Raw genomic sequence first — 21,861 nt, 5'->3', positions numbered from 1 at the left:
TGTGTGAGCAGGACTGGATCATTCGTGAACGTGGGAATGTGAAGTATAGTGAAATAAAGCGATGGATATCCACTTGCCTGTCTCAGTGTTTATGTAACACACGCACACACACATCACATCTCATCTCCCCGCTTGCTCAATGTTTTGGATGGGGAACTTACGACTATGGGGCAATCTCGCGAGAGTGGGAAAAAGGCTAGAGAGTGGAGCTGGGGCTTGTAGTTTTTCCTCACGAAGAGCTCGTACTTGCATGTTGCGGCAGAGGAGAGTGTAGAAGAGTGCTCTGGCGCAAACACGAGCGAATCTAAGAGTCAGAATGCCTCGGTGCACCTGATTTCTACATTTTTCTGTGGTTATCAGCAGTATGATGCAGACTGAATACTTAAAATAGAAGAGTGACTCATGTCTACTTGGAAGCAGGCTGACCTCACAGACTGGCATCAGTTTAGCCAATAACCTGCCTCCAAATGCTCTCGATGGGGCGGGAGGACGCGCACATTTTTCACCAATGAGAGCATCCTTTCATTCATAAAGTGGTGTGGGCAGTTTTTTTTCCGAGAGCGTGGGTTTGGAGGGTTTCATAATCCTGACTGAAACCGTCAAACCTGTTCTGGTGGGAGCCAATGACAGACTCCGGATGGGAGCTGCCGTAATGTTTGCCCAATCGCTCCTCATTCCGGTCTCCCTTTGACCCACCCTGCTTCATACAGAAAATCGAATGAATGGGGGAAGCTCTGGACTTGTCTGACATGTAAATGCGCCTACCGGAGGGGCGGACGTGCGGAGGAGCAGCCGCTGCAGCCAGTGAAGAGTGGCGGAGGGCGGCGCGGAGTAGGAGGTGGGCGGTGCGCTTTAAATCAGGCTAGACAAGTGTTGGGGGAGTGTGTGTGATGCTACAACCTCCTTATAAAGGGACTCTCTCTCACGTTGTGGCTTGGAAATTAGAGCACATTGCCTAAAATTGAGGTCTCCACATACACACTCTCACACACGCCGAGTCACCGAGAGCCGCTGCCATGAACTGGATGAACGTGGAGGAGATGATCCGCAGGGCCGAGACGCCTCTCTTCTGGGTCGGTGCGTTCACTGTGGCCTCCCTGGCGCTGTGGCTGCTCTACAGGCTCATCTCAGGCTTTAGGATCTGGGTCTGGGGAAATGGGCAGCTGCTCTCTCCGAAGCTGGGCAAATGGGCAGGTGAGTGGGGTCACATAAATTTTCACGCCACCTACAGCACATCACGGTCACGAAGAGGGCAGCTCAGAAGTAGGCAGGTGGACTCGACGTGCAAACACAAGAATGAGGTTATTGAGCTCAAACTTCACTTTGGCACAGAGAAAAAGCTGCGTTCTTGTGCGTTTTTTTTTTCCTTCTTTTTTTGTGTGTGGCTTAATTCAAGGGGAGGCTGGTGTTGCGTAACAAGCGCAGGTAAGCAGCTGATTGACTGACAAGATAATGGTCCTTATTAGCTCAATTGTGCTTTTTCTTCCTCCTCGCGTCAAACACAGCACCGTCTGCTGCCAGGGGCTCCAATCAGCGTTTTCACCCACATTTGGAGCGGTGGGGGGATGCCCCACATTGGTGAGCCAGGAGCCAAATTGCGCAGGCTATGCGCACTTTTCAGAGAGCTGTTTTATGTGGGTGAGCTCTCAGCCAGAGCACTACTGAACCACATTAGCCCATCCGCATGATGTAGGACAAACCCATATGCTTAATTAAAATGTGACCTACATCTAGATAATTTTTCACTTATCTGTGTCACACTGGAGTGCTTTGTCTGTCATTCTGACACGTGTGTTAATCTATTTTTTTACTTTGTATATCTAAATATTCAGGCGATATTTAGTCATTCTTTTGTTTGTGTCGTCGGTTTCTTTTAAATCATTCCTTCCGTTTGCCCTACATATTGTTTGCTAAAACTAGAGTGTCATATGTAGGATTTGACTGTTTAGTGCACTTTTTGGCCAAATGGGAGTGATTTAGCCGTCAAACATGAGTATATTTTGGTTTGGTGGAGACTAGTCTCATAGGAATCGCCCTGCCATGGCTTGACCCACTTCTCTAGTCTCCTATGTGGAGAAGACTGCTGCGTCTGGAGCCTCTTGCTGCGCAATTTGCCAGCCACTCTCCCTCGCATCGGGATAGGTCGATATTCTCCCCCTTTCTGTCATCCAAAAACCAGGCGGATGTTCTGAATGGCTGTTGTGTGTGTGTTTTTTTAATAACACAGATGTTTATCTGTGCACCGTGACGCACTTCATCTCCAAATCGGCGTTTTTATTTATTTATTTATTAAATGGATGTTTAATTGATGCCCTGTGCGCCATAAGAAGGAATGAAATGCATGACGCAAAGGTAGGGTGCTTTTAGGAATGACTAATGCACATTTTTACTGATTCTGATGGAAGATGCGGAGGAATACCGGTGCACACTGATGAGTCATGCGCTTGTTCATCGCTTCGTCATCCATTGGCCGTATAGAAATTGTGATCACCACCTTCACTCCACCTCCACCACCCCCAGTGCCTTGTCAGATATAGCACTAACTTCGCACTCGAGGTTTATCTCTCGCATTCTTAAGAAACCAAAAGTGATTTCTTGTGTTTATATAATTTTATTCTATGAGCCAGTTTTTGGTGCATCAAATGTTATCCCCAACATGCTCGGCGTTAAGAGTGAAGGGGAAACTCCTGAAAGGTGCATTTCAGCGAATGATTCTTATGTAGTTCACCTAAAGGCTCGTGGAAAAAAAACGGTTATCCAACTTTTCCACAGCGTCGCATTTGTTCTTGTCTACTCTTTTCGTGAACTTGCACGCCACTCCCTGAAACCAATTGCCTGCCACCAGTCTGACAAGTCTGGTGTTTGTTTCCAATCACAGCGGTTGGAGATGGCAGGAGGTGAACAGGTGTGTGAGTGAGCAGGGGTGGGGGTGTAGCTGTGCGTTAGGGATGAGGTGTCCTCCTCAGCTGGTTGTACCAGATGCGCAGGTCTGCTCAGTTTAGGCAGTGGTGTGATATGTCTTTTACGCAAGTGGTGAGACTCCTTGTCCCCACCTTTCACCTAACGACAGAGACGCATGTTGTAACAAGTTTTACTACCTCTAACACGTGAATAGTCTCGGAGCTTCTTTATTTTAATATCCATGAAGCATGTGTCAAGCCTTGTCGAGTTTTACTTCGCTCTAAAGAAATCGTCCTCTGACTTCTATTAGTTATACTCCACATCTGAATCCAGTTTTTTTCTCGAGAGATGTCAGGGTTTACAAACCTTTATTTATATCTAAGCAAGTAAATTCTGACTGTGCCACATACAACACAAACAGGAAGGTTGAAAAGTCATGTCACTCTAAGAGTGTAGATGAGGAAATATATCTATTAACCAACAGCCTTCCACTTTTAATGCAAACTGTAGACTTGTAGCAAGTGGCTGATTATGTGAGATTTTAGCAGCTACAGTAAACTCAATCTTTTAAATAATAAAAGTAAGAACTCTGTTTTTTCCCCCCAATCATGTATGATTCTAAGAATTTAATGAATCTATATATGAATCTATATATGAATCTAAGAATTGGTTCTATAGAACCAATACTTAGATGGACTTGCTCTCTAGAACAACCAGAAAAGTTTCATGACTTGACTCATCCTTTAAACATGTGTTTTCTACAACCACACATGGTGGTTAAACACGAGGCAGCTGTGCTATTTCCTGGTCAGATAGGCTTGAGCATGGGCAGGTGGATAGTGCAGGTAAAAAAAATCTCTTAAAAGTGGATCAGATAAGAATAACTTCCCTTTTCTGCAAGCAGGTTTGCAGTTGATATTCTTTGGTTTGAGGAAACTTGTCAGTTTTTCATGTAATCACTGCACTATCTGTGTCTGTGCTGAAGCTCTGCAGCTCTCACATGCAGAGCAGAACAGAGCAGAGCAGGGATTTCTCTGGAGTTCCTCTGCCAATGACTGGTCTTCCCCTTAGTGTTTGGGACTCCTAGTGGCAGAACAGCAGAGCTGCAGCATGAGTCAAGGCGGCTTCCCCAGCCTTTCTGCTGCACTGTTTCCACAAACCTGCTGTCAGCCCAAACCATGTCTGCAGCTCAGCTTTTCGTTCTTTTCAATCCTGAGTGAACGAATGGTCGTTAAATACTTTTTGAACCTTTTTTCAAAAATAAATTCTTGCAGATTTTAGAAATGAATCAATGCACCAGAAGAAATTTTAAATATTTTCAACAATGTGCAAGAATCTGTCTTTTAAAAGGACATTCAGTCTGAACATTTTAAGATTATTTTTAAACAGATGTTTTTTTAAATGATGCAGTGTTGCGTATTTCTGCTTCCAGTGAAGCAGCTTTTCAATCTAATGTGTAGTAGTGCTCAGTTTTCTCCTCTCCACTCCCTCCTCCAGTCTTGGCCCTCAGCATGCCATATTATATAAGGGAGCCAGTGTCTGTCCTGTTGCGTGTGTGCGAAACTCCATTATAGGGAAATAAATTAGACCAAAGGGAGCTTTTTGCAAAGGGGGGGAGGGATAGTGACGTGACATGCGCCTTAGAAGTGCCCCCTCCCCCCTTTGACATTAGAGTTTATTGAGAAAATGGTCCTATTATATAAGAAGGATGCAGCCATTCATCAGTACAGCACAAGAGTGACAAAGACTTGGGTCAGCACTTACGCAAGAATTTGCTTGAGTTTGATTTGGCTCCGGGAATACACATTTGCTGCATCCATGTTTACCAACACAAGCTGTGGGCGAGTCAGTTGCAGACGCTATTAATTATTGTGTGATAATAATGTTCTGTGTATCTTTTTTATGAATAGGCATTAGGCTTCATTCATGGTAAGGAAAATGCACACATGTGAATGAAATTTATCCGTGTGTGTGTGTGCGCGTTTCAACTGAGGCAGGGTCTCCACTTCTTCATCCTTGTGAATGTGCTTCCCCCTAGTGCTTTGTGTGTGTGAGAGAGTGTGTGGGCGGAGAGAAAGAGAACACTGCTGTTCATGTGATGAACACGCTCTGTGACACGTGCTGCAGCCAGGGATGCTTGGTTTAAAAAAAAAAAAAAGGGAGAGAGAAAAATCCTCTGCATCTCTCTCATTTCAAGCCCTTCTCAATCCCTCCCCCCTCGCTCACTTCGTCTCACCCAACTCCCCATCCACCAAGTGTGGCTGTTTCTCTATATTTTGCTCTTTGTAGCTACAGTACCGCTCCTCTCAGAATGTTGTTCCCTTCTTCACTTTAATTTTTCCTCATTGATCATGATCACGAACACCTTCTTACAATGTGTCACCACAGAATTCCCCCTCCATTAATTTTGTATTTCATAGCATTTAGATATTTAATTTCTGTCCAACACTGATATTTGTCAATGCACAGTTCATCTTTATTTTTTTTAAAAACAACAATGCACATATTAACTGTTAATGCTGTAGCTTCACAAACACTCGTGCTTTTCTTTGTCATATCACATTAAAATGAATGCACCAAGACTAAAAGAACAGTTTAAGAAGTATAGTTTCTTCTTCTAGTTACTTCTGAATGATTTCAGTCATTTTTTGAACATAACTTGTTTAAACAAATGATCGTTTGTGTCATAAATATGTTTAATATTTTTTTGATTAATTGTTTAGTATTTATGCAGTCTGATTCACACCTAATAGTCAGGAGCCCAAATTATGTCAGTTAAATATCAGATATAAGGTAAGAGGCAAATCTCTACAAAAAGTTGGGTCACGGGCGTGTTTGCGTTTTATTACAGTCAACTCGCTGCTGATCAACAAAGTGTTTGAACTTTAAATTGCCATTTGAAGGCTCTGCGCTGACAAAGAAGCTGAAGCTTCTCAAAAAATAAAGGTGAGGTGATGATCTGCATCGGCACAAGTTCCTTAGACAGAGCAGCGTACAAGTGGCTGTAAAATCTTTGCAGCTGAAGCCCCAGCGACTCTCAGAATGCTTTTTATTTGCACATCAAGTTGCAGGCACCCATCACTTTAACTGAGTTCTAGCTTGACTACATTTTGCAAAGGGAATCAAGTTCAATAACAAAGTAACTGCTTATACAAGTTGTCTAAACGTACTATACTTGACTGCCAGCATATTTGGAGTCTGTGGTTTATTGGCCTTTGTAAAGTGACACAACAAGCTACACTCAAACATACCAGAAAGGCAGTTTGTTCAGTTGTGAGTATCTGTTGAAGTGTACTTCAGGGTTTTGGGTGTCAGTCTTACTGAGACGAACCCAAGCAGAGGAATGTGCTGCATGAAATCATGTTCTGTTCTGTTTTCATTACCCAACAAATAAAGTCCCATCATGACGTACATGGGGAGTGTAGGAGATGAAACTGTTGCACAGCGGATTCCCATACTTTTATGTGTGGTTCAAGTCTTTAAATACTAGCTTTAGAGTAACTTCACATCGTTGCATCCACTAGTATGAGTTGTATCACTAATTCAGGGATGTAAATGATACAATGGGTCTTTTCACTCCTGCAACGTTGAGGTCTGAGTGCTTGCAGGTTGTCATGCCTACCATCAAAGACTCCAGCAGGTGATTTCACTGATTAACACCCCTTCAGCCAAAGGACGGACTAATAAAGTTGAATCACTTGCTTTAGGCTTTGTTTGAAATGAAAACCTCCACACAGTACAGTCTGTTCTTAAAAGCACACGGTCAAATAGCCAAAGTTTGTTTGCTGCTCAAAAATCACCTTGTCTAAAACCAAGTAGTTGTGGTGAAAGAAATTGATTTTAAACAAGGCATGTGACCAGAGGAGGGAGGGGGGACAGGACTATTTTTGCTCTGTACCCAAATATAGATGCTGGTTCTATCTTGGGCAGCTCTGAAGTACATGTTCTCTTTTTCTCTCTCTCTGTCTCTCACCCTCCCTCACCTCATCTTTCCCTCTCCCCCGGCCTGATCAAGCTTTATTTTTGTCGACTTTTATGCTAACCATGTGACTTTCCTCCTCTGCTAATTAAAGCAGCATGTGTGTGCGTTTGAATGTGGAAGGTGGGCGGATGGAGAATGGGGTGAGTGTTTTGGGTGAGGGATGAGGTGAGGGGGGGGCTCTGTCTTTGGATCTTCTGCTGCATCCCTCCCTCCATCTCTCTCTCTTTTTTTTTTTTTTTTTTTTCTCTCCCTCTGAGGTAGGAGGGGCTGCTCGTTGATAGGCGAGTTTGGGGTGCGACAGATTACATAACAGTACGTAACGAGAGTGGGGCATACAAGGACCGCAGTCTCTCCTCACTGAGAATCTTAATTGGGGGTTCGGCGGTGGTGGGGAGGGTTATGAGGAGTTTTCGCACTCATTTTAGTTTGGTCCTCTGTCTTTGTGTAAGTTCATTCGTCCAAAATAAAATAGAATAGCTTACCCTGTGGGTAACCATTCCAGTGCTCTCTACAACTAAGAACTAGATTAACTTATTTTTACTAATCACCACACCGTCTTGTGAGTGAATGATCAGGTACAGAAATCTAAATGACCATATTCAGAAAGGTTTTCTTTTATCTTTGAGTATAAGCTGCTCATGTTCACACTCGTGCCTTCTCATGCCATCCACGTTATTCTGAATCAAAGATTTTTCACAAATATCAGCAGATAAGGTATTTGTGGTTGTTCTGTTCTTTTCCCCCTGCTCACCAGTTTAGATCTTCTGTGTTTCTTTTTTTCCCCAAGCCTGCAGTGCTCATGCTGGCATCGGGGCTTTAGGTGGAGGGCTCAGGATGCAGCAGCAGCCTGGCCGTCGTGGCAATGATGGTGGGGGATCTTGTTGGTATTCAGGTGTTGCAGCAGGCAGGCAAGCAGGCAGCTCCCAGACGAGGCAGTGCAGGCGCTGCTATTTTTACTCCTCCTGCTGCTTTTTTTAGACCCTCAGAATAGTGAGCAGGCAGCGGCAGGGGCTGCTCCACTGCTGAGGAGGGAGGGAGGGAGACAGGAAAGGCTGGGGGATGTCAATACCTCTGGACGTGTTGTGCAGCACTAAGCACAGCAGAGCTGTGGTGCAAACGCGCCCCCATCAGGGCGCCTCAAAGCCAGCGTGGTGGACCAGTTTTCTCAGAGGTGTTGGAATGGGGGAAACTGGGTTCAGAGTACCGTTGCTAGGAATGAATGAGAGGCAGCAGTGCACACATCCACTCCTGCCAGCGCATGCATTCATGGATTCACACACTGCTTTTCAAAGCCCTCTCCTGCATCTCCATTTTTTTTTTTTTTCATTGCACACAGCACTTTCATACGTGGTTGCCCCCATCCACACACATTCACCCTTTGTTGTCTGCGTGTGAGCGTCAGTGCTGCTGTCACTCACGTGCTTGCTTGCGTAGATCCTTCTTTGTTACATTATATCTGTGTGTCACTGATGTAATGCATTGCTCACGTGAGGGGAATTATATCCTGCTGGGAACACTGGGAGATATACATATGGGCGTGTGTTTGACTGACGTGAATAATGGGATTTTTGAACATTGCGTACTTAAACCCATATATCTGACAGGCTACTCTGCTTAGAACCCAGAATATTTTCTTCTCGTATCTGTTGCACCGGTGATGGCTAAATTTATTTAGAAGTTCTTATTGTCCCCTTAGGTTTTTTTTTTTTTTTTGATTCTTGTCTTTTCTCTGAAGAGGAGAAATTACTTGTTAATTGACTCCAGCATAACTTGCATCCTGCTTTTGTTTTGTTTTTTTACACATTTCAACAAAATCTCCTCCATATTAGTTCTACATTCTTTCTTAATCGTAATTCCAATATCCTGCTGATGCAGTTTAGTTTTTTGTTGCTGTTTTGTCTGTTAGAGCAAGAAAATACCTTGAGTGGACAAAAAAGATAATTTTTCTTGTCATTCATTCATTCATTCGTATCAGTAGTATCATTAAATAGGCAGATCCTTGTACTAGTGCTTAAATTATGTGGGTTTTTTTTTTCCATACATGCACTGTGACCGTGTCAGAATAAAAATGTCTTTTTAATTTTAACTTTACGTATTGGATACATTTAAAGATAAAGCAAACTGGAACCTGACTGGTTTACCTCAACACTATAGTTCAAATGGCACAAACTTGCAGAGTGGAAATTTTCCACTTAAAATGCTCACTTAGAAATAAGACTGGAAAGCTGGAGGAGTGACACAACTTTTGCATTCTGCACGACATGCATCTGACACATGGCACACAGGTGTCATGTATAAGTTCAAAAGGTGATGTTGTGCCTGCATTATTAGTACTTAACACATTCTTGCACGCACACCTCATTTAAAGTTCCAAAAGTGACGCTGTACGTGCATTTTGGTTCACTCTTGATGCATTCCAGCATACAGGTGGAGTTCTCTGCACCTGTAACTCAGTCATGCAAGAGAACGTCAAGCGTCCCAACTGTCTTTGTATGGGGGCAAATGGTGCATTCCCTTGTGACAGGAATGTGGTCGGTGCACTGCGGCTTCTTCGTGCGTTTTATGTTGTTTTGTTCTTGCTCTTAGTTTCAGCTGTCATTGCTTGTCATTTATTCCTCGATGGAATCCATGGTTCTAGTTAAAGAGTCAAAGAAGGTGCCTATCATCAGTAGGACATTACCTCACATGTTCATACAAGGTACCTCAGAAAAGCCTGTCTTGCAGTTATCTCTGGCAGCCTTTTTGATTGTCATGATCATGAAACAGTTTCATGCTCTTCTCTTCTACACTGTGTTTGTTATACTTCTTGAATACTCTTGAATTAAGCTTTAAACTTGCATGATAGTTATAACAAAGAGGCTGATTTTACAGTCCTCTTTTTGGAAATGAGGTTTCCACCTGTCGTCCATCACATGCATCATTTCCAGTGTCGTGGATTTGTGTTGAATATGAACTCTGTAGCTCATAAAGCAAATAAACTTTATCCACTTCATCATCATATCGACGGGGATTGTCCCCCCACCCTCAAGCCATTTTACTTTGCAGCAACTGTAGCCTCTCCCAGCTTCTATTTGCCTCCACCTGCATCTGCAGCGAGGGGCTGACTTGGTACAGCCTGCGCCCATTGAGGCTTTTCTGCCACGGAGCATTTCATTCTTAACATGGGGGAGGTTTAAAAATAACCAGGGATTCTGCTCTCTTTTCACTTTTGACTTTGTGCTACTCGCTCTCACTCCTCTTCTCTCATTCACTCACTTGTTCTTCTCTCTCCCCCTCCCCTCCTTCTCCCCCTCTCCTCCACCGCGATCTCTATTCTGTCTTTCTCCTTCACTCATTCGTTCTCTTGCTTCGCTCCAGTTCTATTTTTAGCCGCCCCTAGGATCCCTCATCACCCCCCGTCTCCCCCCCACCCTCCCTACCCCACTTCACCCTCCTCCTTTCTCCTGCTCAATGTTCGTCATCACTCCCTCCTCTCTGCATCCCCTCTCTCATCTTGTCTCTTTTTCCAGCTCTCCAGCTCTTTGCCAGAGAATGTCCTCTACCTCTATTAATCTTTCATCAAGCCGTGCTAATATATTCATGATTCACAACTGTGTGTGTATATTCGTGAGTACCCCAATCTCCCCCTCACCACCACACCCTTTTTTTTTTTTTTTTTTTTTTATTTTTTTTAGAGCTCTTAAGATCTTGGTGTGATGACACCACCCACCTCAATATCAAAGGGAACAAAATATTCCCATTTTGCTTCACAACTCATTCTTTGTCCTACATGTTGTCTGTGAGCACCAAATGAATTTTTTTTTTTTTTTTTTGTCCTATGTTCATTTCTCTACCTGCCTTCTGTCTTCCTTCCCTCCATCCTTTCTCCCCACCATCCTCCGTCAGTCAAGCAGGGGCTGGGGTTGGTGGGCAGTGAGTGTTTAAAAATAGCCCTGCTTGCTTGACAAGGTGAGGAGAACTCTGAACACAAGAAGAACATCAGCTCCTCTCTCTGCTTCCGTCTCCTCACACTTCAGCCTCTTTACCATCTTTTGTTGTGCTTCTAAGAAATCCTCTGCTTTTACCGAACTGTTCTGCACCTCACTGATTTGCCAGCATTCTCCTTCCTCCACCTTTTCTCTAAACTAGACACACCTGATTTAACCTCGCCAGTCAGATTTGTCAGTATATAAAACTGATAGGTGATTTGAGGCTGTGTTCATGTGCTGGAAATCGTATTGTTTTAGATCACAGGAGCTGCTCCCAGTGAGGTATCAGTGGGTGTTGAGGGCTTTGTGAATCCTATACTGGCTTCTATCTTTGTTCTACTTTAATCTATACCATTTCATCTCCACCTCTTTATAATCTCTGTTCCCTTGGTTGTCTTTGTAGCTCAGTCTTGATGATTTGTCTCCTATCTATACCATCTTAGGCTGTATTATATGCATCTCTGCGCCAAAAGTGATCTACACACTCACTTGCGTGTGTGCACGTTAAGCATCTCATCCACAGGAAGTGTTATTTGACTGATGAAAAAGCTGTCATTATAGAGCAGGTGGATAGTATTGTGGGATATGTCTGCCATCTGATTTGCTTTACAGTACTGTTTTTCACCCGTGAAGTCCTCTGAATTAACTCCATGTTGAAGTTTAAACCATATTGGTGATGGTTGCAAGTAGCCAAACTTGATTTGAGCATGTGCCATGGGTTTCAGAACACGTGTGTGTTCATGTTCATGTGTGAAAGCTGCAATGCAAAAATAACAAACACTACAGGTAACGTAGTACCAAAGCAGTAAGTCGGTGTACAGTGACTTGTCAGGGTTGCTGATATAACATGGCTGAAGCCTTTCGGCAGGGTTAGACTAAGATTACTCAAACTGAGAAGAAAACCGAAACCATGATTTCAATCAAATCATTCTTTCAAAACCAATTCAGTATTTTTGTTTCAGATTTTAAGGAGCATACTTATTAACTGAACAGAATTTGACTTGGCCCTGCCCTTCTGTGAAAGTGTACCAAGACAACCTAATGACCTTTTTTCTTTTCTTTTTTCTTCTTCTTTCTGTTTCTCTGCAGTTGTGACGGGAGCCACGGATGGAATCGGGAAATCCTATGCGGAGGAGGTGAGGCTCCTGGACCCTTATTTATTTCATTTCTTTCACGGAAAAGCTGTGACTCATGCACATACACGCACCATGTTCACTCAGAGGCCACGGTAGGGGAGAGCTCTTACAGGCCTATTAACGTGTAAGAGAGTCCTCACACACGTAAACACACACACTTCAACATAGGCTTACCAACAGAGGTAACAAGCACACGTTGAACAGGGGCTACCCTGCCACGTGTTTGGCTCATACCAGTGTGGGCGAGCTGGCTGTACAATATAGTCATGTAGGGCCTTTGACTCATGCTGTTGCTGTTGGTGCTACTGCAGGGCTAGCTGCTTGTCACACAACAGCAGGCCACAGTTTTATCCAGTAAATGTATGCAGAATATTAAGGTATGCTTTCATATGGAAGAGCATCATTTCCAATAATTTGAGATGCGCAAACAGATTACCTCACTGTAAATAGTTTGCATATTGAAGCCCCAACTTTTTTTACAACAGATATTGTGACTTGTCACTGTTGGGAATGAGTGTCTCAGTACGTTATGATGGTGAACCAGCATGCACAAAACACATCCTCCCTAAGTAGAAGAAAGCCCTCACATGTGCAACAAATCAAAAAATCTGCAGTGAAAATAGTCCATTCTGATTTAATGTACACATTCTTTCCACTCTGAAGTCTCTCTTCTGGAAGCATGTTTCTGAAAAACTGAGCAAAACCAGTGTGTTTTTACATAAAAGTGGAGATAGATGATCATGAATTTGCTTCAGAGTCGTGGTGTACTTGTAGAAAGTTGAAAAACACATATTTAAGAAAAAATGTTTTTACATCATATACATTATTGCATGATGTGTTTGCTCCTCTTGTTACCATCTATAGTTACCACTTCTTATGACTTTATCAAACTTCTCTGAAACAAAGTCAGAAAAAAAGGCAGCAACAACCTGACAAATCTGCTGCCTTCGTCGGCACGCTTTTATAAAGAACACATCATGTCATCATAATCAACAGAAACACTATTTCACTTGAGAGGAGGATGTATGTGACATTGTTCTCAGTGCAATAAAATTATGATCAAACCTGTAGAGCTGTTACTAACCGGTTTTTCCTTTCTAGCTGGCTCGTCGAGGATTTGCAATGATGTTGATCAGTCGCTCCCAGGACAAGCTGGATGACGTTGCAAGGTCGCTTGGTAAGTGTGCATAAAAGTGTGTTTGTCTCCACAACATCATGGAAAGCTGTTTGGGGTTTAAAGCACAGCGAGTGGGTTGATGAGGATGTGTGTGACGTGCAACCTCCCAGCCTGTGGGCTACAGGGTCTCCCAGGCCTCGATAGAAGGGCATATGTTCTGCATAAGGAGTTAGCGCATAGTGAAAACAGAAAAGTGAGTTTAAAAAAACCCACCGTCACCCTGTGCACAACATTGTGGATGTAATAGCTCTCCTTTTCAACACAATGTATTTGTTTTACGCAGTGTGTCATTTTGTGAGTAGTTTCCTCCAAATCCCATTTTTCACGCTCTTGTGCATCCTGCTAAGTCAAGCCTTCATTCTGTTAGAATTCTGGTGAGTTTAAAACCTGCAGCCAACAAAGCAGGCTGTGTTTTTACTCCCTCACTGTTCACATGAAGAAAGACAGATTAAATATCTGGCCCAATGAAGTGGAAAATCATGGACCAACCTGTTTTGAGATATTTGCTACAAACAGACTTGGCTTGTCTCATTCAAGTCCAAAACAAGTTGTAAAATGAGTGTCCATATGACAGGCAAAACTTTTGTCCTCTTCCATGCTGGCTTGTCTCCAGATTAAAACAGAGACTGAATAGTGAATGTCCCCCCTCCCATTAATGGTGCCCTCTCCCCGACTCGCTCTCTTTCCATCTGTCTCTGACGTCTCCCACAGCGCAATTTCCCCTGTCGTGCTTCAAGTCCACAGAGGGGGCTGATGGGTAGTCACGAGCAGGGTGCGGCGTGCCAAAGTCTGGCACTCCTCCCTCACGATTAGTCTGACAAAACCGCCCTCCTTAGCATGTAACAGGGCAACCCACCCTGTCCCACCTATAATTTTATTGTTGAACGTGCCTCTCCTTTATGTTTCACAATCGTCTCATTTTGACTCGTCGCACCTGCTGGCAATCCCAAATTTCTCCTCCAATTTGGCAGCCTCAGACTTAATATTTCTGCTTCTTTGCCATCATGTCACCAGCTGCTTTTTTCATTTTCTTGATCAATGATCTGAGCTGGATACAGATTTCAGGGAGACTCCAACCCATAAGCCTCTTTTTTTTTTGTTAAATTTATTGTACTCACCCCCACCTCACATCCTTCTCAGGTTTTAATCTGGTCTCAAGTCTGACTGAACACACACTGACACACTACTGGCCTTTGCCAGGGCACATCCCAGGAATTTTCCTCTTATAACTCCCTCGGCCACCTATCAGCTAAACGAGTCTTTGGACAATAAATTCTAATTGCAGCAGGCGCGTCAAACATGACGAGGTAGTGGAGGGAGGAGGGGGAGAAGACCACTCGGCTGGTTTGTTGGTACACAGTGCCCTCTTCAGTTGGAGCCAGACAGTGGCTGGTTTCATGCTTCATTCGTTTGAATGGATTGAAGGTTTTGAAACAGAGGATTGCTCTGTTGTTGGGCTATGTAATCAGCTTTTGCACAAAGTGCTGGCTGATTTGTGATTCATGGTATGAATGTGTGGTGTAAAGGCATTGCCCACTACAACGAATGATCTGAAACATGCCGCCTTCTTGGCTTTGTTTTTGTTTGCACACCATTTGCAGGATGTAACTTTGATATCTGCAGTTTAAAACACTTTTTGCTCATTTCTACACCTAGATATCATTTTAACTTGGATACTTCTTTTACCCCTTGATAGAGGAGCAGTATAAAGTGGAGACCAGGACTATTGCCGTCGACTTTGGCAGGACAGACATCTACCCAAAGATTGAGGTGGGGCTGGCTGGTCTGGAGATCGGTGTTCTCGGTAAGAACAGATGGTTGCAACTTTTCTGTCTCCTAATGACAAGAGAGTGTATAGATTTATCCCTCTGCTGTTTCCAGTGAAGACTTGCAGGTTATACATGTCTACATGTTGACCTCGTCTTGTCTTCAGTGTCGTGAACAGTTATATTGCAAAGAGACAAAGACTAAAGACATCTCCCAAAGGGTAAAGCGACACCACAAGACAAACTGCATGCCAATTCCACTACGAGCACATGACACTCCCTCAACATGTGCATTCAAGCAGCATGAGATAGCTTGTGTTGACAGCATGTGGTGAAATGTTCACAGTCATGAGCATTTTAGAAATTTGACAGAATTCATGGGGTTGAAGGGTGTTGTGACTTGTACAACTGTTGGCAGGGCGTTTTTTACGTTTCACTATATAGATTCTTATTGTGTGTTGAGCAAAGTAGGTTCACTTTTTTTGAGATACTTGAATTCACATCTTTATAGCGTCACTGAAAAGGAAAAGTTGGCAGTGTTGCACTTACTACTGACAGGGTCATGTTTAAGGTCTGCGCTGTGGCAGTGTGCAGTTTCTTTACCATCTAACCATCGAATCAATAATCTCTCCCCATCTTCCACATCTCTGAGGCTCTTTCATTTTCAATGTCTGTCTTGAGTTTAAGCTTCAGAGACATTTCAGCAAACGTCTTTCGGACACTGATAAATCAAGTTGTGTCACATGTTTACAGGTGCACTAAAATCAGAGCTGTTGATATAACATTTACATGTTGAGACTCTCGAGTTCACGTTGTACTTTTCAACTAAACATTTAAGGTACTCTTTGTTCTTTTTTATGATACCAGTTGTGCTCTACTGGTTGCAAGGTGTGGCTGTGTCTACTGTGGAGTAAATGCCTATTTCTAGCTTGTTTGCTTTTGCTGCCACCTCATGGTAGATATTTAAGATAGTTTAAGTTCTCCAGCTTCAGGTTATTTAATAAAACAGTAGAATAATTGTGCTTTTTCCTCACTCTTCTGTCATTCAACAGTCAACAATGTTGGTGTGTCTTATCCCTATCCCGAGTACTACCTCCACATTCCTGATCTGGACGATGTGAGTTTGTTTTTCACATCATATCCTCTTTATTTGCTGATAGATGCTCTGAGTTTCTGCTAGTTTATTGTGACTTCAAGACCTTGAAATAACTAAAAAAAAAAAAAAAAAAAAGCACATAAATATTAAAATGTTTAGTTTTGTATTGTATTAAGTCTACAAATACTTCGCTTCTTTTTATTCCTTGGCTTGTCTTCCTGCTCTGTCTTGTATAATATTTAACGTAAGTGTTTAGCTGACTGGTGCTTTCTGTGTTTCAGTTTATCACAAATATGATCAATGTCAACATGACCTCAGTGTGCCAGGTAAGTTTGCCTCCTTCTCAGATGACTTTGTACTCTTTATCTCTGCTCTACTACACTCAGCCCGATGATTCATATCACACCCCAAGTGCTTGTTTAAAGCTCATCCATGGGTATCACTTTCGCCCTTTTTGTTGTTTTCCTATTCTTTTTCCTGTCTCCTCTTCTGCTGTTCATACCATGGTACCTGCAGTGTCTCAGTTGTTCCCAAAGCAACGGTGGACTACACCAACGCTGTCTGTACTCACCACCCACGCATCTCTCTCTCTCTCTTTCTCTCTCTCTTTCTCTCTCTCTCTCTCTCTCTCTCTCTCTCTCTCTCTCTCTCTCTCCCTCTCTCTCCCTCTCTCTGCTGGTCTCTGCCTGTCTCTCTCTATCCCTCCTACTTTTTGTCTTTTTCTTTCAGATAAAACTCTGTCCTCCGTTCCCCTTTCTCCTTGTTCTCCTTCCTAAGTTGTGCGATTGTTAACTGAGCTTGTTGTTCTTTTAGATGACCCGTCTTGTGCTGCCCAGAATGGCTGAAAGGTGAGTTAAATGATGGGCTTCCATGTTTTGCGACACGACTGTAGTCAAACCTGGGCATAAAGGAAGAATCTTGGCACAGAGCTAAACAGGGAATCCCAAAATTAAACAAAACTCTTTTTGTTTTGTGAGAAACAGTATTTGGGAGATGACACTTTACAAAGGTGACTCTTTTACTGGGAAGTAGGACAAGAAATCCTCACCGAGCCGTTTCCATCACTGCATCTCTCTTTCCCTCGCCTCCTTTGTTCACAATGCTGACAAGCTTTCAATTCACACAAAGTGCTTTTCCCACCCGATTGGCTGCTCTGTTCCCATGTGATTCCTGCTGGCCAATAGCGGAGCAGGCACATTTGGTGCCGTGTGAGGCTGGAGCGTCTCCACTACATCACTGCAGCAACAGGCTGCCATGGCAACGCACAGGGCCACTACCACACTGTTTTAGTGTGTGCAATATCACTTTGTGTGTATTTGTCAGTGTGCTAAATGTGTATAGACACAGGGTTCCCACTGGCCTGGAAAATCATTGAAAGTTTGTGGATGTGATGTGGAGAAAAAATAAGGACTTAGAAACACTTCTGAAAATACATTTATCCACTGTGGTGGGGTCAGGTCCTGAGGAAAGCCTTGTTTAGAATTGTGTTACAGCAGCAGCATTGAAACTGAAGATTTCACAAGGCTTTTTTTAATGTTGCAAAATGTGAAGTTAACTATAGCCTTCTGATATGTCATTTTGCTGATAAGTTTAAGTCGTGGAATGTCATGAATTCTCTCAGCACTCGTGTGTCTGCTGCATTCTTGAGTGTCATCTTTGCCTCACAGACAACAAAATAAAATTCTACATTTTTCTTGTTGTGTTTTTTTTTTTTTTTCTTAGATCCAAAGGCGTTGTCCTCAACATTTCCTCCGCTAGTGGCATGTACCCCGTCCCTCTGCTGACAGTCTACTCTGCAACCAAGGTATGTGTGACATTTGGGCTTGTGTAACTTACAAACAAGCAACACTTCTACCTTGAAGTCAAATGTTTACATTTGTGTGTGATACTTTCATCAAGCTATCCTACCTTTCTGTGCACATTTAAAGACAGTGGTAACAACAACATTTTATAGACTGTCAAGTTAAATGTGACCTTCTTTGTGTGCAGGCCTTTGTGGATTTCTTCTCTCGTGGCCTTCAGGAGGAGTACAGGCGTCAGGGCATCATCATCCAGGTGAGTTCGGGACTTTTCTGGTGGAGCTTAAGCCCTCAACTTCACACTTTGTGTTTTTTGGGGGTTTTTTTGTTTTGGCTTTTTTTGGTTTCAATTAATGGCATACTCAACATTTTTTTTTAGCTTTTATATATATATATATATATGTGTGTGTAAATGAAACCAGTGGCAACATTACAACATCCCACTTCTAACTTTGACACATTGATCATTCTCGTTTGTGTTTATTTATTATGAGGTTAAAAATAGCATAAATTTAAAGGATGTTTTCCTTACATGTTGAATCACTGCCTGAATATCTCGGCTCATAAGTGAACATGTTCCACATTTGCTAATGGCTCTGTAAAAAAGGCTGAAAAAGCTGCTTCTCTGATGTTCTCTGAACTCACTTGCCTTTTCAACTCAATAAATTACCAAATCAAACTTGTTGCTCCCAACCAGTCTTACTTGAAGGGTGATGAAATCCAGATTGAGTAATGCCTCTGATGTGGCATTGTTGCCTTCCAAGCAGTGGTATTTTTAAAAATATGTTGCTGCACATAAGACTGGTTTGTTCTGTTTATAGCACCTCTGAAGTCCCTCACTCATGTGCCACCTTGTGGTTGGAGTGTGTAAAGGAGTTTCAACTGAAACAACAGTTAGCAGTAAGATTTTATGCAGTTTGAGCAAAGTGTATGTTGAGCTCAGTCTCAGAGGAGGACACATGAATTGCCAGCCTTTAAAATACAACTTTGTGCCCAAGCTGCAAGACTGAAATGTTGGTTTTAATCAAGAAATTTGTCATATTCTGATTTTGTTTTAATTGTTGTTGGGCCAGGATATTTTTTAATGGCAAGTTTAAAGCTCATCTCAACTGTAATTATTATTTTTTGTCTTCCTGCAGAGCGTGCTGCCCTTCTTTGTGGCCACTAAAATGACACGCATCAGAAAGCCCACCCTAGACAAGCCTACCCCAGAGCGCTATGTGGCCGCTGAGGTCACCACTGTGGGTCTGCAGAGCCAGACCAATGGTTACTTCCCCCATGCTGTCATGGTAAGAAATGGAAACCTTAAAAAAATGAAAATCTAAGCAGGAATACATTCACTAAACTCTAATATTACTCTAATTTATCAAGTGTCAAACAAAAGACTGAACTACTTTTCTCAGCAGCTGGTTTTTAAACCTATGAGTGACTTTTAATCCATATTCAGATACAATTACAAGCAGGCTGCATTTAGTCAATACAACTGATATAAAAGCTTTCAGAAATGACTACATTTATGTCTTTCAATTAAAGAAAATACCATGAAAGCTCTCATTCAAATACAGTGTAAATGTAACCCCTTTTTGTATTGTTTCTATGATCACAGGGTTGGGTGACCACCAAACTGGTGCCGAGCAGTATTGTTATTTTCCTGGGAGCCAGAATGAACCGTCTTCAGCGTACTGGATACCTGCACAGGAGGAAGCTGCGGGAGCAGAAGAATGGAGCGGGTTTCAAGAGTGAATAGGAAGACGGCTGATGAAGATGAGGCAGCCTCTCAACTTTGTCCTGGTGAAGTGTTTCGGGAAGGGAGAGATTGTGTAAGTGTGCAATTGATCCTCCAGGGTTGCCTCAGATTTCCCCTTTGTGCCTTCAGTAAACATGCATAAGAGTGCATGTGTGACTGTATTTAAAACTGTTGTTTGTCTGGAGAGAAATGGAATAAGAGGGCCAGAGGTGAAACAATAATATAATGCTGCTCTTGGCAAAGGACATGAATATTTTTTTGTCACTGACACTGATGGTGGAAATGATACGGCGAAAAAAGTGACCTGCTGTTGTAAGCAGTGGAAAATGGTGGTGGGATCTTTTTTTTATATAAATATAGATGTGTATAATTATTTATTTTATATTTGTATGGACAGAAAAGCCAAACTCAGACTTTAAACATTAGCTTCCAACCTGGTTCTGTTTACAAATTGATGAATATATTTAAAAATGACAATATCTGCTTTCTATCATGCCAGTTTACTGGGATGTCTCAGCTCACTGTGCATTGGCTCTTTCTTTTTTCTTTTTTTTTGTTTTTCTTTTTTTTCTTTTGATATTGTGAGTTTACAGTCTGTTTAAAATGACATTTTGTGGTGGGTTGTTGTTGTACCAGTGTATCGCTTGTTCGAAGCCAAATTTTGTCATTGTTTTAAAGTGCCTTTCTCCTTGCATTATTGCTGGAAGTGGTCAGAATAACTGAAAGGGTACTTTGTGGTTTTACTTATTATGAAAAGATCTTATCAACTGGTGCTATGTCCATGTGAGCTACTCGGTTACTCTATTTTCTGCCTCTAGTCACAATGACAACCTGTCACTTGTTTTTCAAATGTGTTTTGAGAAGATTTCATAGGAATGGAGAATAATCTCAGTTGACTGTGGTGCAGAAATCCCTCCACTTAAAGTTAAAACATAAATACTGGAACGTTTTACAACATTACCTGTGGTTCCACATTTACAAACAGACTGGTTCACATACAACCAAAGGTTTGCTGTAAAGTGCTGAACTGCTCCTCTTTTCTCGTTAGTTACCAAATCAGTGCCTCATATGATGTAGTCTGACCTGTGCCTCAGCTAAGTGTTTTTGTGAATGTTTTTTCCTTTCTAAAGTCTTTTATATGCTTGGAAAATAAAAATGGAATTTCTACATATAAAATGTGCCGCAGAAATTATCCCACTGATGGCAACTTATGTTTTCTACTGTTTGTTAATAAAAGCTTTGACAAAGAGCATGGTGTTTTGCTTTTCTTTTTTTAAACGGAGAGTTAAAAGTTAGATTTAAAGACTTTGATTTGCTGATTTGGGGTAAAGAGAGATCACCAAGCTTACTCACATTCACACCTAATGACGATTTAGAATCACCAATTAACCTCAGCATGTCTTTGGACTGTGGGAGGAAGCCGGCGTACCTGGTAAGAACCCATGCAGGCACACAAAGAACACACAAACTCCACACAGAAAGATCCCTGGCCGAGATTCAACCCAGGACCTTCTAGCTGTGAGGCAACCCGCGGAAACAACGTGCTGCCAATTGATTTAGCTGCTTTTAATTATTCTTTTCCATATTGGATTGATTTAAATCCAAAATTTACTGAAGTAAAAATATCTAATATTAAAATGATAAAACTTCACTTTGCACAATGCTCCCTGTCAGCCTCTTGTTGTACACGATAACATACAATCTGCTATATTACAACTCCATACTTAAATATATGCTGCTGGTTAGTTTAATTTCATAAATATGTTTTGAATGACGAAAACTGCTAACTCCAACTTTTGAAATACCATAATGTGCAGGGTTTCACCTTCAAATACTGTAAAGAACATTTCTGAAGAATAAAGTAACTTAAATAAAATTGATACACGAGGCACACATACCTTAAAGCTAAGCTTAATAAATCAATAAAAAATGTAATTCTTGTGGAAATTATACAAAAGGTAAATTCACAGCCAGCAAGTGTGTCCATCAGAATTATTTATTACAATAAATCATACCAATGTATACTGGCCTCCATAACACTAGAGCCAAAAATGTACAGTCACTTGTCTCTCATACTCCTCCCAGCAGGGGGGAAAAACAGTGGAGGTCTGTCTCAGGATTTTGATGATATGTTCCTCTAAAAAATTATTTGTGTGGGCTTCAAAAGACAAGATAAAGCCTCTTGTGCACCCCAAGACCTCAGGGTCAATCTCAGCTCCTTCACACAAACAAAAATGCCTGAGAGTATAACCATCACACTACAGAGCACAAACTTAACATATGAAATGT

General features: G+C 42.2%; 1 protein-coding gene across 1 annotated transcript; it reads left to right on the top strand.

Annotated features, from left to right (window-relative positions):
* Positions 1-893: 893 nt before the first annotated feature.
* hsd17b12a (hydroxysteroid (17-beta) dehydrogenase 12a) lies at positions 894-20,822 on the top strand. The gene is made up of 11 exons (XM_008294075.1): positions 894-1,194; positions 11,941-11,987; positions 13,089-13,164; positions 14,861-14,968; positions 15,983-16,047; positions 16,308-16,352; positions 16,840-16,874; positions 17,749-17,830; positions 18,016-18,081; positions 18,965-19,114; positions 19,432-20,822. Exons 1-11 carry the CDS (start codon positions 1,017-1,019, stop codon positions 19,570-19,572), a joined length of 993 nt encoding a protein of 330 aa, XP_008292297.1. The 5' UTR covers positions 894-1,016; the 3' UTR covers positions 19,573-20,822.
* The last annotated feature ends 1,039 nt before the right edge of the window (positions 20,823-21,861 follow it).

This window comes from Stegastes partitus, unplaced genomic scaffold (genome assembly GCF_000690725.1).
Source record: "Stegastes partitus isolate 25-593 unplaced genomic scaffold, Stegastes_partitus-1.0.2 Scaffold21, whole genome shotgun sequence".
Classification (NCBI taxonomy): Eukaryota; Metazoa; Chordata; class Actinopteri; family Pomacentridae; genus Stegastes; species Stegastes partitus.
Note: the sequence above shows the minus strand (reverse complement) of the source record. Positions and strands in the feature narration are given on the sequence as shown.